The following is a 23,157-nucleotide window of genomic DNA, read 5'->3' as shown; positions in this document are numbered from 1 at the left end:
GGCTTAGATTCTTGTACTTCGTGAACTGTGATATCGACAGTACCACCTTCACTCAAAGGAACAAAGATAATATTTTTTTCTAAAATATTTATTTTTGAAAACTTTGTTTATTTTAAACTGCTTTTAAACATCTGGTTTGAGTTATATTTTTAGTTGATAAATCTATAAATTCAAAAGAAGAGGAAAGTTCCATACGCCGACTATGAAGATATCAAAAAATGAATCTATACTGACAGAGACATATTTTGAAAGTCATTCCAAGATAATCATTGTGAAATAAATTTTAAATACCTCCTGCGTCTACAACAATATACTTGGTACCAGCTGGAAGCTTTGAAATTGTCTCATTTCCTGATGCAGCTACTGGTAAATGGCGGCAATATATTGAAGCTGCCTCGGGTTCCAGAGCAATACTCAGCTGGTCCTCGTCTATTCCCGCCTGTAATAAATAGAGTTAAAATGCATCCAGAAATTTATATTTAGACACATAGAAAGAGACATACATGCATTTCTATATAGAGTCATTCTCAATTTTTAGTTTGAGACACTTAAGTAATGATAACTTTGTGTAAATGTTCCAGGTAACACAAACATACTGATTATAATAGCGGTATCTTCATAAACTGAAACAGTTTTCAAATCGTATAAAAAAGATACTGATGCAAAACATGATATTCGAAGTAACTGATTGCAAATTAAATGGGGAAAAAGATAGTGACGGTAAAACCTTACAAAGGAGATTTTCAGGTAACTGTTAATGAATAGATCTTAAAGAAACATACATATGAAATTAAAATTCTAACTTTTATCGCCGCCTCTCTCATAAACTGCTTCGATGCATCCGACCATATTGCAGGAACTGTTAATACCCAGCCGATATCAGGGGGTAACAATTCTCCTACTGTTCGCTGATTTACAGTTTCCATCATATCCTTTACCAGGTATTTCAACGATATTGAAAACACGTCTATGGCCAAAAACTGTTTGCCAATTTCATCATGTATCATCATGTCCCTTTTAATACCCTTGTAAAAATACAACAATGAATGAAATAGAATAATGACTTTCTCTAACGGTAGTTCGTTCGCATTGCATATGTATCATTTAATTATGGTTTGCTTCTTGTAGTTTTACTTTCATTTACAAATTGCATTACCTGTGTCATACAAATACTTGTGCATATCATATATTTGGGAGAGTTATAGCAGTTAACTTTCATACTAATTACAGACCTTTCCATACGGTTCGTAGAGCTTCATTTTAAAATGCCTGAAGAAGAAGTATTTCGAGTGTAGATGTTTGGCTGAAAGCTTTCCATATCTCTTCTCTGCATCGTAGCCAAATGAATCAAATGTTCCGTCTGGTTTTAGCAATAAACATGTCGGTGTTTTTTCTGTGGTTATCGTTCCTGCATCCCAAATTTTAACGGTTGCACCTGGGGGACTTCTTTTATTTTCATGTTTAAAAGAGAATGCCCAACCAGAATATGACGTTCCGAAATCTATTGCCCCGACTAACAATCGACCACCAGTTTCCTGTGTAGTGATAATATTTTAGCATGTCATTTCATTGAATTTTGTGATAAAGTGTATGCCTGATAAATTAAGCTATATAAGTCACCCTCAGCTTTATCAGACACTTCATCAATACATATTGAAATAAAATGAAGAGAGTGGAATATTTTTATTAGTAACTAATAAAGAAAAATTAAATTGATAAAATTCCAAACGAATATAATCTTTTTATAATTTACAGTCTCTCTTACTTTTGACTATAACATTTGTGACTATTTCTTATAGATATGAACCTTGGCATATTACTGCGCGCATAATTAACTCAGAAGTTCTTGACAGTTTTTGTTTCATTTAAAATTTTAAGAAAGAAACGCATACTAAAATTGAAAACACGATAAATAGAATACCAAACAAGTGTCCGAGATTATAAAATTTATCAGGCTCGACACGAAAATAATGAAGGGCACGGTAGAGCCTCACACCATTCCTTTTTTTCTAAGCCTTGCCTGAGAAACTTTTTAATATCAGACACAAGCATGGTAACTGTTATATGTAAAATGTAGATACACTGGTTGCCAGTAAAGACAGAAATTCTCGCTAGGGGGTTATTATTTAAAGCGGTAACAAGTCTCTACAAACGCTTCTGTTTGTTTTTGCTTGATGCATATTGTTGAAAGTTAGTGAAGAAATAACGCCAACCAGATTTATATTTTATAGAATATCTCATGGTAGCATAAGAATTCAGAACTTTAATAATAACGGCAGCAGTTTTTTTTATTCAAATCGTGATATGATCAATATGAGCTATTGCACGAATATAGGAGGGTAATACACTGAATTGTGTACAAATTTGTTTAAAATTGACCGCAAAAATGAACAAGGCACTAGTTTCTGTAGACACTTGGAATTCTTGTTCACTATCAGTTAGGATGCATTTAAAAATCATGAAAAAAATCAAAATTGCCCAAACTAAGGTAATTTTGACCTTTCACCTACACCATGACCTTGACTTTATAACGCGAACCACAACGGCGTAATAACGTGAATCCAAAGGCCAGATTCCAACAACAAGACAAGGAAAAATTCGGGGCATTTAGAGCTAGATTTATGACTTGACAACATCAGAACCGTTTTTGAAAGCAGATCTTAAAAAACTAACACTAAACGTAATTACGAGTATATAAAGAGTATTTATCAATATAAACAACAATAAAACATTTTTTTTTTCATTTTCATTTTGCGTTACCATTTTGTCTTAGTTAATCGGAGGCTTAAACTGAATAACAGATATTTGTTTACATTGACAACTGTCCGTTTCTTATAAGGGCGACAAGCAAGATTAGCGGCGTATTTGAACGCCATATTTCCGGTATAAGCATTAAAGACGTTAAACCTTCAGACCATTATGTACATCATCGGGACATTGTCGCATAATGACGTGCAGCAACCAAGTATTAACCTCTAATTATTTGCGTAACTTTGCCTTTCGTTTTGCGTAATAACGCTTTTTGATTCGCGTTATCACGCCTTTTTAAGCGTCATTACACCTTAATTTGCTCGCCTTTTATTTAACGTAATTGCGCCTTTTTCGTGTTATTACGCATTTTTCCGCGTTTCTACGCCTTTATTCGCGATAATACGCGTTTCGTTTTGCGTAAACGTATTCTTGTGGGCTTCTTCATATTGATATAACACATGCCCCTGGAGTATCCTCACGCCAATCACTTTCATATGAGCAAAATAGGATCAACGAGGATATCTTGAATTGTTGTAAACAATTAATTTTGTTTAACCAAAATGAAAATGATTTAAAATTATAAAGTTAAAGAACCAAAATAAAAAAGAATTAATACCTATGTTACTATATATAGTAACAGAAACTAGGGCATTTCAGGGCCATTATGGCAAGATCTAGGTTATTATGCAATTTTGGCCGCCTTGCTACTCGGCATTATTTTTCCATAATGGGAGAGTGAATGATCGCACATGCAAAATGACTTCATCAACTCTCAGTGACTTTCAAGATGGCTGCTGACGTTGAATGAACAGTAGTCACTTGCACACACAATTTTTTAAAGTTTAAATGACAGCATCACAATCAGCAAAGCTTATCATTGAAGATTTATAAACTCAAGAGAATACATGACTCTCAAAAATTCCAAAAATGATATTAGATTGACTATAAGAAAAGGTCAGATCTCAGAAACTGTTCTTGAAGGCACAAAACTTAAAAAAAACTGGCACTAACGTTACTCGTTATCTCGAGATTTAAAATGTAATTCTCACAAAAAGTTTGAAGGGTAGGATTCTGTATTTATCGATAAAAACAACAATAAAACAACATTTTCTTATATTTATTTCGTACAGTATGACAAATATTTGTCCGTTTCTTAGAAAGGGCCACGCCGTATTTCGGTAATAGGTATTAAAGACGTTAATACTTGGTTGCTGCTCGCCATTATGCGATAATGGCCCTCGAATTCATAATGACCTTCAGGTCTGCGGCCCTCAGGCCATTATGCATATCTTCGGGCCAGTATCGCATAATGGCGAGCAGAAACCAAGTATTGACCTCTAAATAACGAACAAGATAAAACAATGGTAAAACAATCAAACTTAAAATTTTAGGTTAGCATTGGCATTAAAAAACTTCCAATGTTATATGGTAATATGAGAAATGAAATGAATATATCCTAGGAATACATACCATTATTTTTTTCCTGTCAAAGTCCAAGGCACACAAGAACTACAAATCGCGGCTAAACACTTTGATGGTACTTTAAAAAATTATAAGTGCCATTGGCCTGTATGTCTATTAATGTAAAAGGTATCCAGTATTATGTTTAATTAAATACAAAATATAAGAACATAAACGGAATTTCTTGTGTACATTTATAATGATGACTCGGTTACATAACATTAAAAAGACACAATCTCGAACTTTTATCAATTTATTTGCAATTTGTGAGTGGGTGCTGATAGTACGCTTACATGACAATTATGATATTTATGATATCACTTGAAAACAAACACAATACTGTTTTATCCATGTGACAAGTTGGACTTTATTCTACACAGTGGAAGGCCAGTAAACGCCACCACTTTGAACAAATAAAAACAGCATGAAATAATATCGTAGCGAAACAGAGCATGACTTTCATGGTATGACACAGTATAGCATAGTATAAATCATCATTTTACATAATTTGCATGTATAAATGTTCAGTGTAAAAATATGATATGTGACAGAAATGAAAATGCTAGATCTATATTATTTGAATTTGAAGTATTTTCTCGTTGTATATGCCCATAAAGACACAAAATATTCCGGAAAATTTTACTTTGCTTGTAATGAGTCACATTGGCAAACACAACGTTTAAAATATAATATTCATGCGGAAAAAAGGTGTCAAATACAAGTCAAAATTACATGCGTACGATAGTCATATAGTATGAAATGAAATGAAATAAAATGTTGGTAAAGCTTTATAACGCGAATCAAAAGGTGTAATAGTAGTAACGCGAATAAAGACGTTTTAATACCTATGTTACTATATATAGCAACAAAATCTATGGTATTTTAAGGCCATTATGGAAAGATCTAGGTCATCATGCAATTTCGGCCGCCTTGCTACTCGGCATTATTTTTCCATATGTGCGAGTGAATAAGCGCTCGTGCAAAATGACGTAATCAACTCTCAGTGACTTTCAAGATGGCTGCTGACGTTGAATGAACTGTAGTTACTTGCTCACAATGACAATAATAATAATAAAAGCATAAAATTGAAGATTTTTAAACTCAAGAAAAGAATACAATAACTCTACCCAAGACAAAACATGACCCTCGGAAATTTCCAATTTCAGAGATCGGATCGATTACATCATTAGTCAGTCTCAGAAAGCATTCTGAAGGCACAAACAAGAGCTGTCGGTAGGACAGCAACGCTCGACTATTCTTAGTGATTGATAGTAAAAAAAGCCTTGATTAAAAGGTAAAATTTTCTAAGTAAAGAAAAAGGCAAATTTTTTCTTTAAATCCATATTACAGTTAAAGGCCTTGGAGAGAGTCCTATTATGCTCTCAAAGAAGAGTATAAAATTTCAACATGTTTCAAAGCCTTATGTCAATGAATTTTGAAAATATTTGAGGTACATGTATTACAAAAACTTTAACGTAAATTCTAAGTCGAAAAAGGGGCATAATTCTGTTAAAAAGCTTAATAGAGTTACCTCCTCCTGACAACAGGTTGGAGTATTGATGGTGAACAAGTGTGAAAAGTTTCAAAGCCATATTATGTCAATGGACTTTGAAAATATTTGAGGTATAACAAAAACTTTAACGTAAATTCTAAGTAGATAAAGGGTCATAATTCTGTCAAAATGCTTGATAGAGTTACCTCCTCCTGTCTAAAGGTTGGGGTCATGATTGTGAACAAGTGTGCAAATTTTCAAAGCCATATGTCAATAGACTTTGAAAATATTTGAGGTATTACAAAAACTTTAACGTAAATTCTAAGTTGAAAAAGGGGCATAATTCTGTCAAAATGCTTAATAGAGTTACCTCCTCCTGTCTACAGGTTGGAGTAATGATGGTGAAAAAGTGTGCAAAGTTTCAAAGCTATATGTCAATGGACTTTGAAAATATTTAAACTATTACAAAAACTTTAACATAAGTGGTTACGCCGACGCCGACGCAGACGCCGACGCCGACGCTCGGGTGACTACAATAGTACTACTTATTCTTATCGAATAGTCGAGCTAAAAATCTGAAAAACTGACACCAAATGTTATTGTTACAAAAAATATATAGAGTATTTATCATTAATACCTATGTTACTATAAATAGTAACACAATCTAGGGTTTTTCAGGGCCATTATGGCAAGATCAAGGTCATTATGCAATTTCGGCCGCCTTGCTACTCGGCATTATTTTTCAATAATATGCGAGTGAATGAGCGCACGTGCAAAATTACGTTATTATCTCTCAGTGACTTTCAAGATGGCTGCTGACGTTGAATGAACTGTATGAATGTCAATTGCACATACAATTTTAAGTTTAAAGGACGAAACCAATCTCAATCAACAAAGCTAAACATTGAAGATTTATAAACTAAAAAAAGAATACAATAACTCTACCCAAGACAAAACATGACCCTCGGCACCTCCAAAAATGATTTCATTTTGACGGTAGAAAAAAAGATCAAATAGAGGGCAAATAGAGCTAGACATCAGTCTCGGAAATCTTTCTTGAAGGCACAAATGTTGATAAAAAACTGGCACTTAATGTTTTTCTCACAAAAAATATATAGAGTATTTATAGATATAAACAACAATAAAACAACATCGTCTCATATTTATTATTTATTTACTCAGGCCATTATGCACATCTTCGGACGATTATCGCATAATGCCGAGCAGCAACCAAGTATTAACCTCTAAATATAAACAACAGTAAAACAACATATATATTTTGTTTTGTCAGTCTTTCAAAGTTAATCTGAGGGCTAAACTGAAATGACAGATATTTGTTTACATTGAAAACTGTCCATTTCTTAGAAAGGGCGTATTTCGAGTCCATATTGTCCTTCGGACCTGCGGCCCTCAGGCCATTATGCACATCTTCGCACCATTATCGCATAATGGCGAGCAGCAACCAAGTATTAGCCTCTAAATAACGCAAAAAGTAGTAATAACGCGAAACAAAAGGCGTAGGTAATTATACAGCACATACCCGTAGATAATTGAAACACATTACGCATATATGAAATAAAATATAAAATAAAATAAGATAAAAGATAAAATAAGAATGTATTTACTATTGTGATAGCGACATATGTATAATCCATTATGAGAATTCAGAGTAACTGCTTTTACAGCCGCCCCAATTGACCTATAAGTGATTATGCCTCTTGATTCGCGTTGTTACGCAGTTTTTTCGCTTTATAACGCCTTTAATAGGCCTTTTGTTTAGCGTAATTACGCCTTTGATTTTGCGTTTCTACGCCTGCATTTGCGTTGCCACGCCTTTTTTTCGCGTTTTTACGCCTTTCGTAATTACGTCTTTTGATTCACGTTATAACGCCTTTTCATTTTAAATTTTATTTCATTCGATACTATTACGGGCTTATGTTATTTCGTACTTGTCTGTCAATAACAAATTTTCATCAATATTCTAAGTGGAAAAGGCAGAATTGCTGCCATTATTGAAGTATTTCCAATGCCTCACAACTTTTCCTTGTCATGATAATCAAATGTTTCGTTATTGTTGATAGCTTTAATAGTTTTGCAACCTTTTTTCTTAATTTTGACAAACAAAATGTAATTAACAGGTGGACCATTTTGGCTCTTAATCGCACTCACACTAAATGTCGCACTGGCTAACAAATGCCTCATCATTGCCGCCAAATGTCGCATCATTGCTACTTAATGTCACAACTTTCAATAAATATTGCAAATCTTTTGCCGTAAAAATTTTCAAAGTTTACGCACTGATGTCTTTTGACATGACTGCATTGAATTTTCTTTTTGAAAATAATGTACTGTTTGATGAAGGTCTATATCAATGACTTATTTGCAAAATTTCGGATCATCCGCTTACTCCTTTTTTTCAGAATAATTATTCTACTTGTGAAAAATGACCCCAAATTGAAGTGTTACAACGCTTTTAATCAAACCGGACTTTGAATAACTCACAAATACAATCTTCAAATTATTTTCAAATATCTCTTAATAATCTTTTGCATATGTTTCTGTTTTAAGTGGCCCAGCTAATTCAAATGTTATTTTTTAGGCATTTTTTCCTGATTGTTAAATGTGGCAACATTACCGTTTAATGTCTCAAGGTTTAATTCACATTAAACAAGTAGCTAGCAGTATTATGCCAAAACTTACGTTATGTTTATAATCTTGTGGGTGGCGGCAGGCGGGGGGGGGGGGGGGGCGAGACGGATATCACACGTCAAGATGTACGTTATATGAAGATTCTATTAAAATTCAATCGAAGGTATTTATTTTTATAATCTGTGTCCGCCATTTGCCTACAAGCATGTTTGCCTAAAAATTATACATGTACTTAAATGTATAGTGATTATAACATAATTATTGCTCAGTCAGGTTTAGAGTTAATGAAAAAAATCTAATTAGTTTTTCGTGTTTTTTTTTCTTTAATGTAAACAAGTGTTGCTTTTGGACTTCTTTCATAAATCATCTAGATAAGCGAAGGGGGATAAATGGCAGACACTTTCCTTAATGGAATAATCTGTTGAGCTGATGCTACAATATTATTTCAAACATCATATAATATGATTCTAGCTAAAGTTACCTTGGTTTACGTTTTTTTTTTTTTTTGTAAATAAGGCGTTTACAGAAATGGCAAAGAGCTGTGAAAGAAAATTGTTCCAGTCATTTGCCACACGACCAAATTCATTCGCATTTTTTGGCGGTTTTTGCGCGTACTGACTCTGAAGAAGCTTTTTAATAGCGAGCTCGACGAGCTGGCCCGAAGGGCCTGCTCGCAAAGCGAGCTTTACGGTAATACGGGGAAGTCAAAGACCGGGCCCGCGAAGCGGGTCCGGGCTTTGGCTTGCCCGGCTATAGACTACACGTGTATATTTAAAAGAAAATCAAATAAAAAACAATTAAAAAATATATAGAATTCTATACCTATCAATGAAATTTTCAGTGTCAGTTCTAGTCGGGCGCCGCCATTTACAATGTAACTCAATGATAATAGGCGGGGTATTCCGATAACGGAACAAATCTCAACTTTTCGGATAAAAGATAATCGTCGAGTATTCCGAGTGAAAACGGAAGCGGTGCATGTAATACCGAATGACACCTTTAAAACGGAAAGAATGAAAGGAATTTTTAGCGACCTCCCCGTTCATAGGCTTTGCCTAATTTCATATTACGAGTACCTGCTAAGTGATGGTTTTGAAAACCTTCGTCCAAAGTACCGAATTGGGCACATCGCAACCTTTCGAATTTAAAGATAACGATAAAAACTGAGGAATTCTGACTGAAAACGGATGTGTAGACTGGTCACCCGCGTACGCCTATGGGAACCATAATTGGACAGGGAACCAGAATAACGGAAGCTGTGTATAAAAAATGAAAATCGAAGGCGCCATTTTGTTTGAAATCACAGGCGGCAGTATCAGTGTTTGGACACCCCACCCCTATCTGCCCCTGGACCCCTACTACAACCCTGAAAAAAAATTCAACACTCTAAGGCTTACTATAAGGTACCAAATACAAAACCACCGATGAAATTATATATATATATAAAAAAAATTCCACTATCAAAATTATAATTATAGAAAGGTGAAAAGCCTACTATATGTTTATTTGCCAAACAATGTGGAACACTGGAAATCGTCGTTTCGGCGACTGATGTGCATTCCGGCGGGATTTCGCTGCATCATTCATTAACATCAATAAAAAGAACTAGAATTCCACAGCTTATCTAATTCAAGTCCAACGAATATCACTATCATTCCGATTTTTTCTGTTTCACGGTATTTTTTTAATTGTCGTAGCCATTTTGCAGTCTGATACCTGGGTTGAAACACGCGATCTGATTGGACGAGCCAAATTGGACGTCCAATCAGATCGCGTATAACACACAGGTATCAGAATCCAAAATGGCAACGACAAGTAAAAAATTACCGTGAAATAGAAAAAAGCGATAGAATATTGATATTCGTTAGACTTGAACTAGGTAAGCTATGGAATTCAAGTTCTTTTTATTGATGTAAATGAATGATGCAGCAAAATGCCTTCGGAATGCGCCTCAGTCGCCGAAACGACGATTTCCCGTGTTCCACATTGTTTGGCAAATAAACATATAGTAGGCTTTTCACCTTTCTATAACTATAATTTGATAGTGGAAATTTTTTTTTTATATATATATAATTTCATCGGTGGTTTTGTATTTGGTACCTTATAGTAAGCCTTAGAGTGTTGAATTATTTTTTTTCAGGATTGTAGTAGGGGTCCAGGGGCAGATAGGGGTGGGGTGTCCAAACACTGATACTGCCGCCTGTGTTTGAAATCTGATAAGTAAAAACAATTTTTTGTCGAATTTTGTGGTGAAAACTATCTAGAATGAAAGAAAATGGTCTAACTAAGAAAATGAACCCGAACACCAATATCTTTTATTCTGTCGTTAACGCTGTACAGACGTTTAAAGTATTGTTTATGTGACGTCACAATGTAGCGCAAAACAGCACTTGCAAAACAAACAAATCAAGTACGCTATTTTAATGTCGCAAACGTTTTAAGTTTTACATTTATTTCACTTTAAATAATCTTTATTTCGCTTGAAAAAATTATAGAGTGAAATAAAATAAACAAAGTTTTATCAACGTTTTCAAAACTCGTTATTCATTTCACGACAGGGACAGAGCCATATTTTACACAGTACGTGTGACGTCACACGCACTCGTCACTGCATTTGAAATAAAAATGAGCGATTATTTCATACTATTTCACGTAAAAAAAATACATCGAGCTCGCTTTGAGGCTTTGCCTTTTTCATATTAGGTTTCTTTAGAATGTCGAATGTCTTCGCTGAAAATTAAGAAAAAAGATTTTATCATTATGTTTCGAAGTACAAGTATTTTATACTATTTATTGCAACATACGTCGCTTTCATTATTTACCTATATTTGATAGACTGAAAACTGCTTGTTCTTAATAATTTCAATTTACACGCAGCTGTGATTTGTTTAAGAATGAATTTTATGTAGCTTTATAAAACTGCTTTATTTCGAAATTTTCACCCGATTTAAACAGCAATCACGACTGTCACCGTCGTCGATTGGGCGGAGGATATGTGTTTGAACTTTTTACCCATGCCAAAACTTTATGCTTTTTTCCCATGTCAAAAGGTCATGGTCACTTTTCTTTTATTCATTAGTTAACATATCGCAGACATAATGATTGCATTATAACTAGATTTTATTGTATTTGAAAATAAAGTTTACAGGGACTGACTAACATAATACCAGTTTGACTCTCTTTTTTCTGACACATATGCAACATATTTTTAATTTTGCACCCCCTAAAACACTTTTTTAAAGTTCTTTGCCATTGCACCCAACCTAGTCCCTTCAAATCTCGTAACATCTACTTTGGTATTTCCTTTTTTCCTGATAAAATTGTTAACTGTAAGGGTAATTGGTACGCCCCTACTCTCTTTTCTTCGTCTGTGTGTTGTCTTCCCTATTTGGTTCGGTGCCCTACTGGATATCCTGTAGATGTCGCTGAGTAATTTCGGAGGCTGTGTTCGTGAACGTTACCTTACCATGTTGATCATTGTTCTCATGATTTTGCCCTGCAACTGCAAACTTCCCACTTCGATTTCAACTGTGCGAACTGTGTCAACTGAAGGCACAAACAAGAGCTGTCGGTAGGACAGCAACGCTCGACTATTCTTAGTGATTGATAGTAAAAAAAGCCTTGATTAAAAGGTAAAATTTTCTAAGTAAAGAAAAAGGCAAATTTTTTCTTTAAATCCATATTACAGTTAAAGGCCTTGGAGAGAGTCCTATTATGCTCTCAAAGAAGAGTATAAAATTTCAACATGTTTCAAAGCCTTATGTCAATGAATTTTGAAAATATTTGAGGTACATGTATTACAAAAACTTTAACGTAAATTCTAAGTCGAAAAAGGGGCATAATTCTGTTAAAAAGCTTAATAGAGTTACCTCCTCCTGTCAACAGGTTGGAGTATTGATGGTGAACAAGTGTGAAAAGTTTCAAAGCCATATTATGTCAATGGACTTTGAAAATATTTGAGGTATAACAAAAACTTTAACGTAAATTCTAAGTAGATAAAGGGTCATAATTCTGTCAAAATGCTTGATAGAGTTACCTCCTCCTGTCTAAAGGTTGGGGTCATGATTGTGAACAAGTGTGCAAATTTTCAAAGCCATATGTCAATAGACTTTGAAAATATTTGAGGTATTACAAAAACTTTAACGTAAATTCTAAGTTGAAAAAGGGCATAATTCTGTCAAAATGCTTAATAGAGTTACCTCCTCCTGTCTACAGGTTGGAGTAATGATGGTGAAAAAGTGTGCAAAGTTTCAAAGCTATATGTCAATGGACTTTGAAAATATTTAAACTATTACAAAAACTTTAACATAAGTGGTTACGCCGACGCCGACGCAGACGCCGACGCCGACGCTCGGGTGACTACAATAGTACTACTTATTCTTATCGAATAGTCGAGCTAAAAATCTGAAAAACTGACACCAAATGTTATTGTTACAAAAAATATATAGAGTATTTATCATTAATACCTATGTTACTATAAATAGTAACACAATCTAGGGTTTTTCAGGGCCATTATGGCAAGATCAAGGTCATTATGCAATTTCGGCCGCCTTGCTACTCGGCATTATTTTTCAATAATATGCGAGTGAATGAGCGCACGTGCAAAATTACGTTATTATCTCTCAGTGACTTTCAAGATGGCTGCTGACGTTGAATGAACTGTATGAATGTCAATTGCACATACAATTTTAAGTTTAAAGGACGAAACCAATCTCAATCAACAAAGCTAAACATTGAAGATTTATAAACTAAAAAAAGAATACAATAACTCTACCCAAGACAAAACATGACCCTCGGCACCTCCAAAAATGATTTCATTTTGACGGTAGAAAAAAAGATCAAATAGAGGGCAAATAGAGCTAGACATCAGTCTCGGAAATCTTTCTTGAAGGCACAAATGTTGATAAAAAACTGGCACTTAATGTTTTTCTCACAAAAAATATATAGAGTATTTATAGATATAAACAACAATAAAACAACATCGTCTCATATTTATTATTTATTTACTCAGGCCATTATGCACATCTTCGGACGATTATCGCATAATGCCGAGCAGCAACCAAGTATTAACCTCTAAATATAAACAACAGTAAAACAACATATATATTTTGTTTTGTCAGTCTTTCAAAGTTAATCTGAGGGCTAAACTGAAATGACAGATATTTGTTTACATTGAAAACTGTCCATTTCTTAGAAAGGGCGTATTTCGAGTCCATATTGTCCTTCGGACCTGCGGCCCTCAGGCCATTATGCACATCTTCGCACCATTATCGCATAATGGCGAGCAGCAACCAAGTATTAGCCTCTAAATAACGCAAAAAAGTAGTAATAACGCGAAACAAAAGGCGTAGGTAATTATACAGCACATATCCGTAGATAATTGAACACATTACGCATATATGAAATAAAATATAAAATAAAATAAGATAAAAGATAAAATAAGAATGTATTTACTATTGTGATAGCGACATATGTATAATCCATTATGAGAATTCAGAGTAACTGCTTTTACAGCCGCCCCAATTGACCTATAAGTGATTATGCCTCTTGATTCGCGTTGTTACGCAGTTTTTCGCTTTATAACGCCTTTAATAGGCCTTTTGTTTAGCGTAATTACGCCTTTGATTTTGCGTTTCTACGCCTGCATTTGCGTTGCCACGCCTTTTTTCGCGTTTTTACGCCTTTCGTAATTACGTCTTTTGATTCACGTTATAACGCCTTTTCATTTTAAATTTTATTTCATTCGATACTATTACGGGCTTATGTTATTTCGTACTTGTCTGTCAATAACAAATTTTCATCAATATTCTAAGTGGAAAAGGCAGAATTGCTGCCATTATTGAAGTATTTCCAATGCCTCACAACTTTTCCTTGTCATGATAATCAAATGTTTCGTTATTGTTGATAGCTTTAATAGTTTTGCAACCTTTTTTCTTAATTTTGACAAACAAAATGTAATTAACAGGTGGACCATTTTGGCTCTTAATCGCACTCACACTAAATGTCGCACTGGCTAACAAATGCCTCATCATTGCCGCCAAATGTCGCATCATTGCTACTAAATGTCACAACTTTCAATAAATATTGCAAATCTTTTGCCGTAAAAATTTTCAAAGTTTACGCACTGATGTCTTTTGACATGACTGCATTGAATTTTCTTTTTGAAAATAATGTACTGTTTGATGAAGGTCTATATCAATGACTTATTTGCAAAATTTCGGATCATCCGCTTACTCCTTTTTTTCAGAATAATTATTCTACTTGTGAAAAATGACCCCAAATTGAAGTGTTACAACGCTTTTAATCTTTTGCATATGTTTCTGTTTTAAGTGGCCCAGCTAATTCAAATTTTATTTTTTAGGCATATTTTCCTGATTGTTAAATGTGGCAAAATTACCGTTTAATGTCTCAAGGTTTTAAATTCACATTAAACAAGTAGCTAGCAGTATTATGCCAAAACTTACGTTATGTTTATAATCTTGTGGGTGGCGGCAGGCGGGGGGGGGGGACGGACGGATATCACACGTCAAGATGTACGTTATATGAAGATTCTATTAAAATTCAATCGAAGGTATTTATTTTTATAATCTGTGTCCGCCATTTGCCTACAAGCATGTTTGCCTAAAAATTATACATGTACTTAAATGTATAGTGATTATAACATAATTATTGCTCAGTCAGGTTTAGAGTTAATGAAAAAAATCTAATTAGTTTTTCGTGTTTTTTTTTTCTTTAATGTAAACAAGTGTTGCTTTTGGACTTCTTTCATAAATCATCTAGATAAGCGAAGGGGGATAAATGGCAGACACTTTCCTTAATGGAATAATCTGTTGAGCTGATGCTACAATATTATTTCAAACATCATACAATATGATTCTAGCTAAAGGTACCTTGGTTTACGGTTTTTTTTTTGTAAATAAGGCGTTTACAGAAAGGACAAAGAGCTGTGAAAGAAAATTGTTCCAGTTATTCGCCACACGACCAAATTCAATCGCATTTTTGGCGGTTTTTGCGCGTACTGACTCTGAAGAAGCTTTTTAATAGCGAGCTCGACGAGCTGGCCCGAAGGGCCTGCTCGCAAAGCGAGCTTTACGGTAATACGGGGAAGTCAAAGACCGGGCCCGCGAAGCGGGTCCGGGCTTTGGCTTGCCCGGCTATAGACTACACGTGTATATTTAAAAGAAAATCAAATAAAAAACAATTAAAAAATATATAGAATTCTATACCTATCAATGAAATTTTCAGTGTCAGTTCTAGTCGGGCGCCGCCATTTACAATGTAACTCAATGATAATAGGCGGGGTATTCCGATAACGGAACAAATCTCAACTTTTCGGATAAAAGATAATCGTCGAGTATTCCGAGTGAAAACGGAAGCGGTGCATGTAATACCGAATGACACCTTTAAAACGGAAAGAATGAAAGGAATTTTTAGCGACCTCCCCGTTCATAGGCTTTGCCTAATTTCATATTACGAGTACCTGCTAAGTGATGGTTTTGAAAACCTTCGTCCAAAGTACCGAATTGGGCACATCGCAACCTTTCGAATTTAAAGATAACGATAAAAACTGAGGAATTCTGACTGAAAACGGATGTGTAGACTGGTCACCCGCGTACGCCTATGGGAACCATAATTGGATCACTATCATTCCGATTTTTTCTGTTTCACGGTATTTTTTTAATTGTCGTAGCCATTTTGCAGTCTGATACCTGGGTTGAAACACGCGATCTGATTGGACGAGCCAAATTGGACGTCCAATCAGATCGCGTATAACACACAGGTATCAGAATCCAAAATGGCAACGACAAGTAAAAAATTACCGTGAAATAGAAAAAAGCGATAGAATATTGATATTCGTTAGACTTGAACTAGGTAAGCTATGGAATTCAAGTTCTTTTTATTGATGTAAATGAATGATGCAGCAAAATGCCTTCGGAATGCGCCTCAGTCGCCGAAACGACGATTTCCCGTGTTCCACATTGTTTGGCAAATAAACATATAGTAGGCTTTTCACCTTTCTATAACTATAATTTTGATAGTGGAAATTTTTTTTTATATATATATAATTTCATCGGTGGTTTTGTATTTGGTACCTTATAGTAAGCCTTAGAGTGTTGTATTATTTTTTTTCAGGATTGTAGTAGGGGTCCAGGGGCAGATAGGGGTGGGGTGTCCAAACACTGATACTGCCGCCTGTGTTTGAAATCTGATAAGTAAAAACAATTTTTTGTCGAATTTTGTGGTGAAAACTATCTAGAATGAAAGAAAATGGTCTAACTAAGAAAATGAACCCGAACACCAATATCTTTTATTCTGTCGTTAACTCTGTACAGACGTTTAAAGTATTGTTTATGTGACGTCACAATGTAGCGCAAAACAGCACTTGCAAAACAAACAAATCAAGTACGCTATTTTAATGTCGCAAACGTTTTAAGTTTTACATTTATTTCACTTTAAATAATCTTTATTTCGCTTGAAAAATTATAGAGTGAAATAAAATAAACAAAGTTTTATCAACGTTTTCAAAACTCGTTATTCATTTCACGACAGGGACAGAGCCATATTTTACACAGTACGTGTGACGTCACACGCACTCGTCACTGCATTTGAAATAAAAATGAGCGATTATTTCATACTATTTCACGTAAAAAATACATCGAGCTCGCTTTGAGGCTTTGCCTTTTTCATATTAGGTTTCTTTAGAATGTCGAATGTCTTCGCTGAAAATTAAGAAAAAAGATTTTATCATTATGTTTCGAAGTACAAGTATTTTATACTATTTATTGCAACATACGTCGCTTTCATTATTTACCTATATTTGATAGACTGAAAACTGCTTGTTCTTAATAATTTCAATTTACACGCAGCTGTGATTTGTTTAAGAATGAATTTTATGTAGCTTTATAAAACTGCTTTATTTCGAAATTTTCACCCGATTTAAACAGCAATCACGACTGTCACCGTCGTCGATTGGGCGGAGGATATGTGTTTGAACTTTTTACCCATGCCAAAACTTTATGCTTTTTTCCCATGTCAAAAGGTCATGGTCACTTTTCTTTTATTCATTAGTTAACATATCGCAGACATAATGATTGCATTATAACTAGATTTTATTGTATTTGAAAATAAAGTTTACAGGGACTCACTAACATAATACCAGTTTGACTCTCTTTTTTTCTGACACACATGCAACATATTTTTAATTTTGCACCCCCTAAAACACTTTTTTTAAAGTTCTTTGCCATTGCACCCAACCTAGTCCCTTCAAATCCCGTAACATCTACTTTGGTATTTCCTTTTTTCCTGATAAAATTGTTAACTGTAAGGGTAATTGGTACGCCCCTACTCTCTTTTCTTCGTCTGTGTGTTGTCTTCCCTATTTGGTTCGGTGCCCTACTGGATATCCTGTAGATGTCGCTGAGTAATTTCGGAGGCTGTGTTCGTGAACGTTACCTTACCATGTTGATCATTGTTCTCATGATTTTGCCCTGCAACTGCAAACTTCCCACTTCGATTTCAACTGTGCGAAATTTTTCATACATTAGTGGGATCATATGGTGAAATAATTGTTCACTTTGTGATAAAAGCAACAAACTTGGCACGTTTGTTGATGAACCAATTCTGTTCAATTTCAGCTATGGACCCATCTCCAATTTTCAAAATGGCCGCCATTTTCAAGATGGCCGCCAAGATGGCTTCCATAAGATAAAACAATTACTGGCAATGAGAATACTGTTTAATAAATTGATAAATTGTTATTAAATTTACCTTTTTCATGTTGCACACATATATCATTGTTTATCTCTAATAAAATTTTAATTTAAGTGCTGTATTTATTTCAAAATGGCTTCCAAAATGGCCGCCAAATGCACAAAAAAGTGTTTTTTTATGTTTCAAAGTATAATTGATGTATTCAGTACTTCCATTTTGATTGTGTATCACTTGCAGTCATAGTAGATAGGTTTAACAAACCAAAATATACCAATATTACTAACAACACCATAAATTACACAGACCCTGAAGTCCATAAGTCTATCCTCGGTCACAATCTCCACCACACAGACAAAGAGCAGTGCACATCAAGTCAGCTTTGATACATTTACATCCCCACGACAACCAATTTGGGGACTGCAGCTACACTTCAGTAACTCCTGGCAAGACTTGGAGGCCTGTTGTAGTGTTGTCCAGAACGGCTCCCATGTATTATCCTGACCTTTCACCCAACCCCAGTTACTAGGACAAGGAAGTTCTGGGGAGGGCAAAAGCGCCTGTCCCCAGCAGTACCCAGCCTGGTTTGCAGTTTGTCTAGTGTGTTGTAAAAGTGCTGCATGGGTTGGTGGAATTCCATCAATAGATCTTCCTTTTCGTGTGAAGAGGTCTTTTCGCGCTTCGTTGACTCCTGTAGCAGCATTTGATCGGTCGTACATAAGAATTACAAATCGCTCCAACGTTGGCATAACGGCGGCAATAGAGTCATCTGTTGGAGTTTAACTAAGAATTTTGAATGCTTCGACAGCTTCACTAAATGCTTTTAAGGTACCCCATGCTGTCTTTTTACCTTTGCCACAGAATGATGAAGTTTGATCACATCAAGTAAACGCATGGAATGCCGATAAACAACTTGCTATATCTTGACCAAGAGCATTACAGAGTTTATGTATGTATATATCTAAATTGTTTTCCAGTGCAAAATGCTATCCAAAGCTCTTGTACATTTATATGTTGAAAGACTGTTATAGCTATGACAACAACATCTGTATCAACAGTGCGTACAAGGACTTTTGTATTGTTCAGCCTTGCAGCATGAGCAACATGAAGTAAAAGCCTTGTATCTGCTTCTTCATGTGTACATGGAGATATGATACTACTTTCTTCTATTGGTGTATTGCTCAGAACGTCTGATCCTTTTGTGGTTATGATCTGCTTATTGTTGTCACGTGTTAATGTTATCACCTGATCTGCTAAATACCCAAATAGCTCTGTTTTGTTTTCATCAACTCGAAGAAAGGCTTCCCAACTTCCAGGAATTCGTGAATCTAGCTGGACTCTTCTACGAATACCTTGTCCACGTTTGCCTCTTGTTGTAGCTTTTAGACTATTTGTAATGTATTCATCCCAAACAATGTCCACTCTAGAAACACTCTGTATCTGACGCTCAACGAACGGTATAAACACATTCTGTGAGTACTCAAGGAATGTTTGACAGCCATTAGGTTTTAATATATTGATAATGGCTGCACCATCGAAAATCTTTACATCAACATCTGGTATTTCATATTCAGATGGACATACTTGCTCGAGGCAGGTTAACAATTCAGATTTACAACCAAATCTTAAATGTCCGAACTGTGAAATTGAAGGAGGATACTTGCTATTCTCATGAAGAAAAAAGGTCCCCTTTGCGCACCTGACAAGATACATATAACTTTGAAAAAAGTGAACAAGTGTCTTTAATTGAAGAAATTTATTGCTTCTCCTTGTTGTTTTCTTTAATTGCAGGCCAACTAAAAAGCGGGAATTTATTCTGCTTTATAGGATCAGTGACAGGCTTTTGTCTGGTATCAAATCGTTCGGTAATGAAGGTTTCAAACTGTTCTTTGCCCACTCTTTCAATTTGCTTGACAGTGTCCTTCACATGATCATCAAGTATGTCCCGAGTAACTAATACTTAAAGGTCCTCTGTGTTATCATTAAAGGGATTTCCAAACTCTTCAATGACTGCACACAAGTCTTTTACTTGTTTTCCAAATCTCACTTGCGTGCTTTTGTTCTGTTCATGGTGCTTAACATCTTTTTCATCAGTTAGTGAACTGTTCTTACAATTCTGCTCTTGCTCGAATTCCTGGAGAGCTCTTGCAATCTCTGGTAACTAGATATATCACTTAGCAGTGTCTCATAGCCTGCACCTTTAGAAACATCTTTGCGTTTAATCAATGCGGGACACTGAAGCGCTTCCCTTGAATGTGTTTGACAGAGAATACAATTTAACCAATCTATTGGACAGTGTACTAGTTTAGACTTTGGTGATGTTTGTGGCACTTTAGGCGTCACGTCATATAACCTTGAACTTGAAAAAAGCACTGGGTTCTTTGTAACATTTCCCACATCTCTCTGGAAGCTTAGATTCTTACCTGAAAATATATTAATTACAGATAATATATTCAATATGTCTGTCAAATGAAGTATTTTTTCCGCTTTTGTAAATTTATGTTATCAAAAATTTCTAAAAAAATGCTTATTACATTACTTTTTGTTCTAGACTAGACTAGACAGACCTGGACCAGACTAGACTGGACTTGACTAGATAGATAGACAGGTTTGTAGGTAGGTAGTAGGTAGAAAGGTAGGTAGGTTCACAGATTCATAGATTGATGCATAGATACAAACATAGATATATACATAGACAGATACATACATAGAAACATACATACATAAATACATAGATACATGGATAATAGATAGACATAAACATAGATAGATACAAAGATACGTAGATACATACATAGATAGAGGGATAATAGATAGAAAGATAAATATATAGGTTCATAGATAGATATATGTATATGGATACAAAGATAGATACATACATTGATTCATTCATAGACATACATAGATAAATACATAGACATACATAGATACATGTATATAGATACAAAGATAGATACATAAATAGACATACACAGACACATACATAGATAGAGGGATAATAGATAGACAGATACATAGAAGCATAGAACCTGAAGCTTACCATCAAGTGATTCCATGTTAATCATACTGTGCCTAAATACATGAATGTTCTGACGTTACATGGTTTGGCTATTTCAATTTAAATAGAGCTGCTATACTGGATCTTCCTAAAAAGATAAATAAACTTTTTTATTTACGTGTCATTGTCGATGGAACATTACTTTATAAATCGATTTTTTTTGTTTGTTAAACATTGAAAAATATAATCTAATTAAACTGCAATGTTACCAACATATGATAATCATGTATTATAGAAAGCATTGCGGGTGTTTATTTCCTTAGTTAGGCAAATTCCTAATAAAGTAACACGGTTCTGATTCAAAATAAGAAAAAAAGATATATAATTGTTATAGTTGTACAAAACAAGCTGTTGATTAACATTAATTCATCAATTTATCCGAACACTATTATATATCCGAAGACTATGACAGTTTTTAAAAATTTTGAGCATGACTCTTATAAGACATATCTTATGTTAAAAATAATTTTAAAAGCAAGGCTACAACATCAAGAAAGTAATCCACTTACCTAATTTTCAGCAAATATTGTAAAATCTTGAAACTTTTCACATAACATTTAAAAAAAAACCTGCACAGGAAGTTTTCTTCTGCTACACACAAATGGGGAATATCAAACAAAGTAAAGTAACTATGCTAAATTATTTATTTACTTAATAGTCATAAAAAATAAAGCAAACATTCTGGAAATTATCAATATAAGTATAACGAGCAATTTTGCACCGTACGTAAGTAATGCATATTTTGAAATATTTTGAAAACCTAAGAAATGTCTGCGTGCCAATTTCGAGATTGTCCTATGAGCTTTCTTTGGATTTGAACTTATACGTAGCACATATCAGGCATGCAACTCGTCAGTCAGACATGTACAGTACTGCGTTAAGTGTATTAACAGCTAAAGAGTATTATAGTAATTCAAAAAGACAACAACTTGTGTAAATCTATGATTAAAAGGTAAAAATATGTGATTTTTAAGGATTTTTACCAAATTTTTTACCTTTTTACTTTAAAAAAAACACAAAATTGACAAAATATCTCAATAACATATTCATTTTTTATCTAAATCTCAATTTCAACACAATAGATAATAAAATATTGTAATAATTTATTTGTATTATCAAGTAATCACCACAAATAGTCAACAAAAGGGTATTTTCTTAATTTTCGGACATATTGGCAGCCATCTTGAAAAATGGCGGCCATTTTGAATTTTTCAAATTGGGTCCATAGCCTATATAACCTTATATACTTTGAACTACCATAGTGCAAAGTTTCATGCTTTTATCACAAGGTGAACAATTTCACTGTTTTCTTGAAAGCACCATATGATCCCACTACATGTGTACATTCAACAATCAAAGTTTAAGTTATTGTTTGTGTAATCGTAATATCCCGCTTAATAGGATTACTTATTATTATACAATATGGTGTTAATGTTTAATTTCGTTAATTACATTTAAGTCTGCTTTTCCTGTTTTAACATAATTATGTATATATCCATGCAATAACTTGAGGTGAAAACAGATGTTTACTTTTGACTCTTCAACCAAAAGATATGTAAAACACAAAAAACACTCAATGTTACAAACAGCTAAATTCTCTGGATGTCTAAGTCATCTGGTGATGACCTTTCGTAGTTAACTTCGAAAAATTATAGGTTGCATCGAGAAAAAAATGGCGGGTATTTTATATTAGAAAATACTGCTACTTATATAACAGTACAAATTTTCAGTCACGTGGTATACTTTCATCGGTAGGAAAAAAATCCCATTGGCCACGCAAAATAAGTGAGGGGTTAAATAATAATTATATAATAAGAGGTTAATACACGGCAGGAGAGGGCCGGAAGGTGATAATCGGCCCGCAAAATGAATAATGGATTATTCAATAATGCACGAAGAATTGATATCTATTTCCATTCTAACACGTCAAGAAAAAATATAATTATTATTATAACGTTGGACTTTATGTTTGGTGGTTGAATTTGTTTTCGCCTCAGAGTTTCCAATAGAAACGTTCTTTAAAGGCTGTTCCAGTGGG

The 23,157-nt window shown here is 34.4% G+C and overlaps 1 protein-coding gene across 1 annotated transcript; it reads right to left on the bottom strand.

The window, feature by feature from the left end:
- Positions 1 to 291: 291 nt before the first annotated feature.
- Positions 292 to 2,876, bottom strand: LOC132737378 (heat shock 70 kDa protein 12B-like; the record flags this gene model as incomplete). The annotated part of the gene is made up of 4 exons (XM_060724656.1): positions 2,814 to 2,876; positions 1,233 to 1,535; positions 804 to 1,025; positions 292 to 439 (listed from the first exon to the last, which is right to left on the bottom strand). Coding segments are annotated over exons 1-4 (736 nt in total), but the record flags the coding sequence as incomplete, so codon positions are not given.
- Positions 2,877 to 23,157: the final 20,281 nt, after the last annotated feature.

Source organism: Ruditapes philippinarum, unplaced genomic scaffold (assembly GCF_026571515.1).
Source record: "Ruditapes philippinarum isolate M1 unplaced genomic scaffold, ASM2657151v2 ctg4210_1_1_1_1, whole genome shotgun sequence".
In the NCBI taxonomy this organism is placed as follows: Eukaryota; Metazoa; Mollusca; class Bivalvia; order Venerida; family Veneridae; genus Ruditapes; species Ruditapes philippinarum.
Note: the sequence above shows the minus strand (reverse complement) of the source record. Positions and strands in the feature narration are given on the sequence as shown.